Source organism: Antennarius striatus, chromosome 2 (genome assembly GCF_040054535.1).
Source record: "Antennarius striatus isolate MH-2024 chromosome 2, ASM4005453v1, whole genome shotgun sequence".
Taxonomy (NCBI): domain Eukaryota; kingdom Metazoa; phylum Chordata; class Actinopteri; order Lophiiformes; family Antennariidae; genus Antennarius; species Antennarius striatus.
The window spans coordinates 19,392,886-19,403,223 of NC_090777.1; the positions used below are offsets into that span (position 1 = coordinate 19,392,886).

At 38.2% G+C, this 10,338-nt stretch overlaps 2 protein-coding genes across 3 annotated transcripts; both read left to right on the plus strand.

Moving 5' to 3' along the window:
- The first annotated feature begins 97 nt into the window (after positions 1 to 97).
- On the plus strand, positions 98 to 6,328 carry prok1 (prokineticin 1). 2 transcript variants are annotated; one of them, XM_068337539.1, is made up of 4 exons: positions 98 to 1,216; positions 2,700 to 3,938; positions 4,666 to 4,791; positions 5,156 to 6,328. In XM_068337539.1, exons 2-4 carry the CDS (start codon positions 3,864 to 3,866, stop codon positions 5,273 to 5,275), a joined length of 321 nt encoding a protein of 106 aa, XP_068193640.1. In that variant the 5' UTR covers positions 98 to 1,216; positions 2,700 to 3,863; the 3' UTR covers positions 5,276 to 6,328. The 2 variants fall into 2 exon arrangements, with proteins under 2 accessions (XP_068193640.1, XP_068193648.1); XM_068337547.1 differs by having other exon boundaries at positions 3,481 to 3,938.
- Positions 6,329 to 6,922: 594 nt separating this feature from the next.
- On the plus strand, positions 6,923 to 9,852 carry LOC137610684 (pepsin A-like). The gene is made up of 9 exons (XM_068338422.1): positions 6,923 to 7,071; positions 7,270 to 7,411; positions 7,655 to 7,772; positions 8,151 to 8,269; positions 8,364 to 8,560; positions 8,730 to 8,846; positions 8,935 to 9,079; positions 9,264 to 9,362; positions 9,454 to 9,852. Exons 1-9 carry the CDS (start codon positions 7,013 to 7,015, stop codon positions 9,595 to 9,597), a joined length of 1,140 nt encoding a protein of 379 aa, XP_068194523.1. The 5' UTR covers positions 6,923 to 7,012; the 3' UTR covers positions 9,598 to 9,852.
- Positions 9,853 to 10,338: the final 486 nt, after the last annotated feature.

Consider the following 10,338-nt stretch of genomic DNA (forward strand, 5'->3'; position numbering starts at 1 on the left):
AAATAAATAAAAAAAATACACCAATTGAAAACAGAAAGATACTATCTAAATGACATTTTATTTATGACATTTTTATTAATGACACTTTACAAAAAAGAAAGTCGAGCTGAAACTTCACCCATTTACTCCCCACATGCAGTTAATTTTTATCCTATGTAAGACATGTGTCTTACACACATTTATCTTACAATTTTCTGCATAGGATAGACATTACAAGAAATCCCTATAAAAACGAAATGCACTAAAAACAGCATATACTGGTACATTAAGTAGGCATTTTTACTCTACCATGTTTTACAGTCATGCAATTTTATTTGTACACACACACACACACACACACACACAGAGACACACAGGTCTGACAGTTTCCTTTGTTTAATTGTAGCCTAAAACTTAGTATAGATTTGTGATATTATAGCTACAGCGGATTCTTGGGAGACAAGTGTAACAAGTACTTCTGAAAAAAGCTGGCATTTTGGCAGGTTTTGTAAATATTCACTCTGAACAGTTTACGCTTTCAAAAAAACAGCTTATAGTGACAGGACTGCAAGCCAGTCAGAACAGTAAATAAATACTATTATACACAATGTACACATTCAGAATTGTTCAAATTAAACGAAAAAATATGTCAGATCTGAAGCTTTACTGCTTCATGAAGTAAAATGCTAACACCTTTAATTTTGAAAAAATTGAAGCATCCAGGGTTTTTTCTTCTTCTTGACAAACAATCAACAAAACAACAAAGGAAGCAACCAGAGAACAAAAATATGCAATTTAGGTCAAATGTTCACTGCAATTTGTCCACAGGTGCCAGTGTAAGGGTGAGTGTTTGTTTGTCTATGCGAGGCCCCATGATGCACCGGCGACGCGTCTAGGATGTAACCCGCCTCTCATCCGTAGCCAGCAGGGATAGGCTCCAGCAGACCTGTGATCTTCAATGTGGATAAGCGGCTGAAGGCCAGAAGATTATGGTCGTATTGTCGACAACAAAATGGATGCATAGATGTGTTGAAATTGTGCATTAAAAATTTGTTCTTTTTTTTAGGAGGTTACAATGTTGAACGTGCAATGTCACTAGGCCCAGCAGATAGCGGACTGGAGAACATACTCCAGTAAAATGAGTCCAGTGACACCCATGGCTAACAGTACAATGGTGACGCATATAGTTAAACAAGTAATGCTTCATTGGGTTGCACCTCTACTGACAGCACTGCAGGTATATGTTATTATTTTGTGCAATTTTATTACAGTAATTGGGTGGAGTTTATGTCCAAAAGAGACTTCACTATTGACATTTGATAATAACCTTAATGTAGCCTAGAACAGAAGATCCGGTTGCCACACTGGTCCACATGATTATAAAACATCTAGATCAGTCCAACCACAACTATACAAGGGTGTTGTTCTTGGACTTCTCTTCAGCATTCAATACAATTCAGTCTGATATATTGGTGTCAAAGGTGGTCCAGTTAGAATTAAATCCATACCCGATTCACTGGTATGCATCCTTTCTAACCAACAGAGTACAGAGTGAAGGTGAACAAAACATCTCCTTAGCATTAATTACAAATGTTGGTGCACCACAGGGTTGTGTAAGCTCAGCCGTACTTTTCACTCTCTACACTGACAGCATGTCGCACTGCAGAATGTCTGTCTGAGGGTAAAAGTAATAGACCAGACCCGTACATTCTGAAGTACTCTGACAACACTGTGTTAATATGGCTCTTAAATAACCTCAGTGACATTGGACTGCACCAACAGAGGGTAAATAAGATGGTTGAATGGAGTGGTAACAATGCTCTCATCATAAACACAAATAAGACAGAAGAAATTGTTTTTGGCACATAAAGTTCCTGTTACAATTCATAATGAACAGATCCATCAGGTATGTTCATACAAATACCTAGGAGTAGAAATGGAGCATCTCCTGTCCTGGAAAGATCAGATTGAAGCAGTGTGCAAGAAAACAAAGCAAAGAATCTATTTCCTTCACCGTCTACGATCTTTTGGTGCTAGTAAAAGGATTCTTCTTTTGTTCTTCACTTCTGTTATCATGAGTGTTCTTCAATACTGTAGCACCACCTGGTATGGATGTCTGTCTGTAGCACTAAAGTCACAAATGTCACATCAACTACATGTATGCTCAAAGATTGTTGGACAAGAACTTCAAGAACTGTATATCTCCATGTATAATAACAGGATGTTGAGAGTAGCAAAAAAACATCACCTCAAACACCAGTCATGTTTTATACAGTGAATACAGTCTACTGCCCTCAGGAAGGAGATACAAGGTACCAACTTTCAAGAAGGTTAGCCTAAAAAAATCTTTTGTCCATCAATCCAAAACCGGAGATAGGCTGAGTAGGGGACAAGTACTCTCAACTACTATGTTATCCATGTTGTCAATATCTGTCATGTCAATGTGTGTGATATGTGTGTGATATACAGTATGTTCTTCTCTGTTGCATAAAACGGCTGCTGGGTCGCAAAACAAATCTCAGCACTGCTGACAAATAAAATTCATGTTATGTTATGTTAGAAGCAATTAGTATAATTATTAATTCTATTCACATTATGGTTTAATCTATGTAGACAGAGGTCTAATAAATATTTAGTTAACATGCAGTTTAAACATTATGTGCACAGAATTCAGAATTCACCCATTTGTTGATGTTGTTTTAATGTGACTTGTTCAAAAGTTAGCCTGAGGCCACCATCCTGGCTATCTTCTCTGCATGATTTCTGCTGCCTGTCCCAAGATGGCGAGACTTCAGTGCTGCTGCTGACAGCGCAAAAATGTTTGAATGTAATTATGTGGCCTCTGCATTGGAAAAATCCATCACCTCCACAACAGCAGGGTAATGTCCTGCTGACTAACCCACAGAGGGCCCTCCCTCTCTGCTCCACTAATTCTATCCGCTCCTCTCCTCTTGCTCATTTCTCTCCACGTTGTTTAAATCAGAGCAGCGACGCTTCTGCTGACAACCTGCTGCCCATTACTGTCCAGCATATATGTGGGCAAACACTTGTATGAGAGAAAGTTAATGTGTGCACATGAGTTTTTACGGTTGGCAGGTGACAGCTTATTATTTTGTTACGTATGTACATACACACATATACCCACATGCACACAAAATAATCTCTAAAGGAATAGTTAGTCAAAAAAATAAGTTCAGTTACTATTAATTCGCTTCCATGTCAATAGAAAAAAAATGCATAGTTCATGAAATATATCAAGAACTTCATGGCTAAAGATTACTGAGGCATTCTGTCCATGCAACTGAGAAATGTTGACACTTTTGTTTGTTGAAAATGAGATTAAAAAAAGCAAAACAAAAAGACAATGTATAGCTTGTTCAGGGTTATCCACCTGTGTGTATTAAATCTTTTGTCCACTCTCAAGATGGCCAGTTTACATGGATAAATGATTGATTGATTTCATGCCTGTTCCCTTTTTTTTTGTCTCTCATGCTGTTCCAGATGCATTTTGGTGGAAGCGACTGGGTATAGCTGTGGAGTTATTTTCTATACATTTTTGTTAGTTTGAAACACTTAGGTCATGGGGACTCTGTTAGAGTCTGCTTTGAGCTGATCAAGCCCTGAAGACCTACAGGTATAGGAGGACTTCTGTTTGCATTCACCTGCCTTCATCCAGATGAGTAAAAATTGTGTTGCTAGATTTCAGGAATAGAGAGAGATGAGGAAGGGAGGGAGTGTTGGGTGGGGGTCGGAGGTGGATATAGAGAGGGAGCAACTGTGACTCCCCCCTCTGAAGAGTTCTGGGAACCTTAACTCGGGGAGCTGGGAATCCAGTGCAAAGAAACAGAGTAACATTTAAAGGGTTCACTTCTGCTCTTGTGGCCATGGGCTTCAGGGTGGTGCTGCTGTCTTTACTCCTGATGTCTCTGAGCTGGTCCAGAGGAGCGATCATCACAGGGGTGAGTGACGGGATTCTGGCTCTGCCAGCCCACCATTATTGATATTTCAGAGTTCTGTTAGATTCATGACCAACCGGTATATCTAACTTGATATGCATTTCTCCTCATCTTAAATAATGTTCTCGACTGAGTGATGTCTGACATTTTATATTGTGGATTATTTTCTTTTTTCAGTTATATACAGTATACTGTATATGGGATTTTTACATCGACGTCACTGCACTGCAAGTGAAATAGTGGCCATGATCAAACAATGAGTCAAAGCTTTCCTGAGTCTATTGCTAGTCTTCAAATAAATAATGTTTGTTTGACAAATGTCCAAAAGCCCAAAATTTCATTTTCCAACAGTGTTAAAAAATTAAAAATCAAACAAATCAGAAAGTCACAATCAAGAATCAGGAATAGAATTCAGAATTGAATAAAACAACTCAGTATGCAAAAAGTGTACTTTTCATTTGTAGATGTTTCTTACATAGATCGACAGGTCCTCATCAACTCCTCCTCATCAACTTCATCCACTGAAAACAAGGGGAAACGATTTCCGTCCTCGGATTGGTATTCATTTGTAAATGGATTACAGCAATGACGGGCAATGCATAACTTGGCTTTCACTGTACAGTTAAGAGAAAGCATCTCCATTACGCATAAGTAAGAATTAGACCGATTCACTGGCATTAGAGGGACTCTTCTAGTCTGATGCTTTTCCTCTTCCCTGTCTTTCCTGCAGGCCTGTGAGAGGGATATGCAGTGTGGTTTGGGTCTATGCTGTGCTGTTAGTCTATGGCTGAGTGGTCTGAGGATGTGCGTCCCAAGAGGTGTGGAAGGGGATGAATGTCACCCATTCAGTCACAAGGTGGGTGGGGGTGTGGTGATGTCACCAATCCTGTCACACTCACACATGTTTCCTATTTCTCTGTTACCAAAACTTGTTTTCTACTTCAGTGTAAATTCAGATGGCATGAAGTACTGACAGGTTGGCTGAGGCTTGAGAAAAGTTGCTGATGACTGCAGCAGTTATTGATTCTTTCCACCTTGAACCAGGCAATCAGAGCCATAACTCACTTTGATTATCTGGAAATGGCAACAATTAGTTCTGCAAATGCTGCCTCTTTATCTGAATTCAGGCAGAGCTTTTTAACACCTACAGCTCCACTTGTCATCTGATGGAAGGTTTAAATGATCATATTGTCACTCTGCTATCCTTCTCCTACATTCAGGTGCCCTACCATGGCAAAAGGCAACATCACACATGTCCCTGTCTCCCCCATTTGGTGTGTACCAGGTACAATGATAGCAAATATAGGTGCACTGATGATTTCAAAGGCATGGACTTTTAAAAGATGGTCTAACATTCAGATGGTGAAAGAAATAGCACTTGAGAGTAAAGACTAAGCTTTAGATGAGGAAGAAATATGTCATTTCCACTTTCATGTTATTTATTTGTGTATTCCATGAACTGAAATATGTTTAGACTCTAATCAACTTAAGAATAGATGAAGTTAGTGTTGACTTGTCAACAACAATAGAAATCCACCTTTTTGCTGTAATTAAAGAGTGTAATTTGTTAGCAAATGAAGCAATTGTTTTCATGCTCATTTTATATTTATTTATCAAGAGAACTGTATAACTATGTTTGCCAATGGAAGTGTTTGTGGAGTTTTCTTTATCAAGTGATTTAATCATCTGATTGTGATGAAGGTCATAATAAGTCTATTTATTATTTATATGCAACCTTTTGACTTTGCTGCTAAATGAAACTGCTCTGAAGATTTTAATAGATATCAATTGAAGGGCAACTCCACTGAAGCAAACTAGAATGATAAATAAATTAAAGTAGCACAAGTCTTATACTCAGACAGCAGTGTGTGTACCAGTATGTGTATTTATGTTTAAGGTAATATTGCTTTTTATTTGTACACTGAGTTGTCTTATACATTACCTTTTACAAACTGTTTAAACACAATGCTTGTAAGGAATTTGTTCTGGTTAGTCTGCCCGACAAACACAAACGCTGGTAACAAGTAATAGGATTATTATGTTGTAATATTTTGAATGTTGTACCATTGATATGAGCCATTTGTCATTTTAAGAACTTTTTATAACTACCGTACATTTTTATTTAGATACTCAGTCATTGCAGTACTTTTACTTGTTAAATGTAGTTTATTTTATTTAAACAAACTTTGTTCTTTGAGAAAGGATGCTTTCATAAATTGTAAAAACATGACTTAATGAAGTCCTGGTCTTTGAATCAATTCTGATATGAGGATTGTTGATGATTATTAAATTTACATTAAATACCTACTGTCAACTTGCATATAAAATGAAATTAACTTGCAAATAAAGTCAAACTTTACATGCATTCAGTTACAAATAAATCTTCAAATTCACTTTTCATTTGTGTCTTTGTTCTGTGTATTACTGTTATCAGATAACACACATGACCTCAGGTCACACCCTTAGAAACACCCATGAAAACTTTCCATATCAACATTTTACAGCTGGACAAATTTCCTGAACTTCATGTCAACACATTAGGTGTGTACACATGTGTACACATTAACACTTATCTTGCACCTTTACTAAATGTTCTGTTAGGTAATAAAAGTCAAATAATGTTTTTGCTGAATTATTTTCCATGACTTATGGGGGAAAAAATCAATACTTAAGTAAACACTCACTAAATATTGGAATAAGAGTTATCCAGACCACAATGAGATACCATTTGTGCTTCTGATAAATATGCAGTACATGTTATAAGCGTAATGACTTAGAAACAACATACAAATCACAAATTTTAGTTCCACTTTATAAAATATACTTGCTGTACAATGAATTCTAGTTTTTTTAAAATATTTTATATTTCTGGGAAGCAAGCTCTTTGTTCACTTGTCAAATGGGATATTTACTTCTTGATAGGATGCAAATTATAACTTATTGTAAATATCTTATCTTGATCTGGTACCTGATATCAAGTTGTATGGAAGGGCATTCTGGAGGCACAACCTTGATATGTTGCATATAAGAGCTGGAATCTGCGGCTGGAACTTGAGTCAGACGGTAAAGTGACCAACATGATGAAGTGGCTCATTGTCCTCTCAGCCCTCGTTGCTTTCTCAGAAAGTTTCAAGAGGTAATTTGGACCTGAACAGTTAAAATGCAACTTCTTACCTTTTTTCTGTAGCCTCATAGTATCACGACTTACAGAAGAAGACTAGGATTGCTTCGGATTTCCAACCTTTGAGCCTCCACACCTTTGAAAGTTTTGTAAAGCTGCGTAAAGTATGTACCTTATATTGTGTATTTCACTGATTCTTTCTTCACCTCGTAGGATTCCTCTGATCAAGGGGAAGACTGCCAAGCAAGGCCTGCAGGAGAAAGGGTTATGGGAGGAGTACAGGCAGAAGTTTCCTTACCGACCAATGAGTAAATTCATCCAAACAGGCTCTGAGGCGATGACCAATGATGCTGATGTAAGTCCAGACCATTGAGACTTACTTTATCCTAATGTCCTCTCTGTTTTAACTTCTGCTTAAAAGCATTTAACACTGTGTAGAAGTAAAAAAAATAATTAAAAGAAAAACGGAAGGGAAGAATATTTTTGGACATGAGGTAAAAACTCCACAGACCATAATTAGAAGTCCATTTCTGCTGTCGCAGCATGTCAAATCTAATTGATGGTTTGCATCTGTTTACTTTTTTTTCTGTTCCTCTAGCTGGAATACTATGGTGTGATTTCGATTGGCACCCCCCCTCAGTCCTTTGCAGTCTTGTTTGACACCGGCTCCTCCAACTTGTGGGTCCCCTCAGTCTACTGCTCCAGCGAGGCCTGTGGTGAGAACCCCGCAGATAAACACTGTACTCTAGGGTGTAAAGATGAAGTGGTTTACAAACTGGCGCAAGAAATGAAGTGTGTTCATACCACTGTCATCAGTTTGTGAGTCGTATTTTCCGCACTATAAGGCACACCTTAATGCCTTTAATTTCCTCAAAAACCGACTGTGCGCCTGATAATCCATGTGCGGATAATATTGTATTATAAGAATGTTTTAAGGACCTGTAATTTAACTTAAGATTACTTGACTTTGTTTTCTCCTACTTTACTTTTAACCAGTAGTGTGTCACACAGTGCAGTGAAGGGTATGCCGTGAGATTTCTTTCTCAGCATAGCAATAAAATCCAAGATTTGAAAAAGATGACACTTTTCTGCAGAGTCCCACAACAAATTCAACCCATCAAAGTCCTCTACCTTCAAATGGGGCAGTGAGTCTTTGAGCATCAGGTATGGCACAGGCAGCATGACTGGATATCTGGCCGTTGACACTGTAGAGGTAACTGAAACTCTTGGAAAAATATTTAGACTTCAGTGAGGTGTATCTCTGTGGTCTGCTGAACTGTGACTGACGAGTTGTCTTGTCTGTCCAGGTGGGTGGCATAACTGTGCAAAACCAGATATTTGGACTTAGCAAGACAGAAGCTCCCTTCATGGCTTCAATGAAACCTGATGGCATTCTGGGATTAGCTTTCCAGTCCATTGCTGCTGATGATGTCACACCTGTCTTTAACAACATGATCAGTCAGAAACTTGTGGAGCAGCCCTTATTCTCTGTCTACCTGAGCAGGTATTGAACATAACTGAAACCTACTCAGTTGAGTGTGTGTGTGTGTGTGTGTGTGTGTGTGTGTGTGTGTGTGTGTGTGTGTGTGTGTGTGTGTGTGTGTGTGTGTGTGTGTGTGTGTGTGTGTGTGTATTATTTAACATTAAACATACAAACGTTTATGATTTTATAGTGATGCTCAGCAGGGCAGTGAGGTTATCTTTGGTGGAATTGATGGTAACCACTATACTGGACAAGTTACGTGGATCCCTCTGACCTCAGCCACCTACTGGCAGATCAAAATGGACCGGTACAAAGAAAACACATTCTAACATAAAACACATTTCACTCAAAGCTTTCTTGATTGACCGTAAAATCTACCATGTGACTCCTCGTAGTGTTTCCATAAATGGACAGACTGTGGCCTGCTCTGGTGGCTGCCAGGCCATTATTGACACTGGTACCTCTCTCATTGTTGGGCCAAACCAGGAAATCGCTAACATGAATTCCTGGGTTGGAGCCTCAACCAACCAGTATGGAGAAGTGAGTAATGCTAGTAAATTTCCCCCCTTTTTTGAACCCACAGTAAAAAGTCATTTAATTTTTGATCTAAAATAAAAATAAATACAGAAGATTTTGTCACTTATGTTAGCTGGAAAACTGCTAAAAATCTACAAATACAAGGTATTTTGTTTTTTCCAATCTGTTGTGATATTTTTTCTCATAGGCTACAGTGAGCTGCCAGAGTGTCACAAATATGCCTGAGATCACATTCACTCTCAATGGACATGATTTCAATGTACCTGCATCTGCCTACGTCTCACAGGTGAGACCCCCCCCCCCAGCATAAAAAAATCATGCAATGCTGTAATAAAAATTTGCGGGAAATAAATCTGTTTTTCTCATCTCTTGGCCAGAGTTACTATGGTTGCAGTACTGGCTTTGGCCAGGGCGGCGCTATTGGGACGGAACTCTGGATTCTGGGAGATGTCTTCATCAGGGAGTACTATTCCATCTTTGATGTGGAAGCTCGCTACATTGGTCTGGCCAAGTCTGTGTGATGAAACAAAACATCTGATGGATAATATATGAGAATGCATTGCATTGCCTGTAGTAGCTTGTATAAATTGTAGAGTGATGTTCATTCTAAATTCAAACTTCAAATTCAACAGATTACAGCAACTAAAAGAATCTTGTGATTTTATTTGTGTCTGTGTCAGTCTGACTGCAGCAACTACAGCAGAGGTCATGTGTCGGTGCAGCAAAATGTCTTCTTTTGTGTTACAGTGCTGTACTGAAATGTCACAGGAGTACGAGTTATCTGTCCAGTCTTTCATTTATTTGCTCTAAAGGAGACTTGACATTTCAGAGTGAATACAAAAGGATCACTAACAGGTGTAAATGAAGAATAGGCTAAGAATGGAATATTGAGCGGCTCTCAGAATAGACCTTGGATCGAAGAAATTGATAAGTGCAAGCACTGATTCAACTGAAGATAACCTGATGGCATGATCTGAAAGTGTGTTACCTTCTCAAACTCTGAGTAGAACACAGTTTGATTTTTATCACACAACCAAAACACTGCTGTGACTTAATTTTACCAAATTATGTGCTTTGTCACGTCATTGTTAATTTAATTACTATTATTTTAATAATATTAATTTCATTTTAAATTAATCAATTTCTCAAACATACTCTACACTTATATAAGGTGAGTTAATTTCGCAAAATAAACATTAAAACCAGCAGATAACCGTGATTTCAATTCATAATATGGGTCATGCTTCAACACTTCTGGATTC

Excerpts from the sequence above, each read along its gene's own strand:
- prok1 (XM_068337539.1), top strand. The coding sequence starts at position 3,864 with ATGGGCTTCAGGGTGGTGCTGCTGTCTTTACTCCTGATGTCTCTGAGC. Across the intron at positions 3,939-4,665 it reads GAGGAGCGATCATCACAGGG|GCCTGTGAGAGGGATATGCA; the intron begins GTGAGTGACGGG and ends TCTTTCCTGCAG. Across the intron at positions 4,792-5,155 it reads GTCACCCATTCAGTCACAAG|GTGCCCTACCATGGCAAAAG; the intron begins GTGGGTGGGGGT and ends TCCTACATTCAG.
- LOC137610684 (XM_068338422.1), top strand. The coding sequence starts at position 7,013 with ATGATGAAGTGGCTCATTGTCCTCTCAGCCCTCGTTGCTTTCTCAGAA. Across the intron at positions 7,412-7,654 it reads CGATGACCAATGATGCTGAT|CTGGAATACTATGGTGTGAT; the intron begins GTAAGTCCAGAC and ends CTGTTCCTCTAG. Across the intron at positions 9,363-9,453 it reads CATCTGCCTACGTCTCACAG|AGTTACTATGGTTGCAGTAC; the intron begins GTGAGACCCCCC and ends TCTCTTGGCCAG.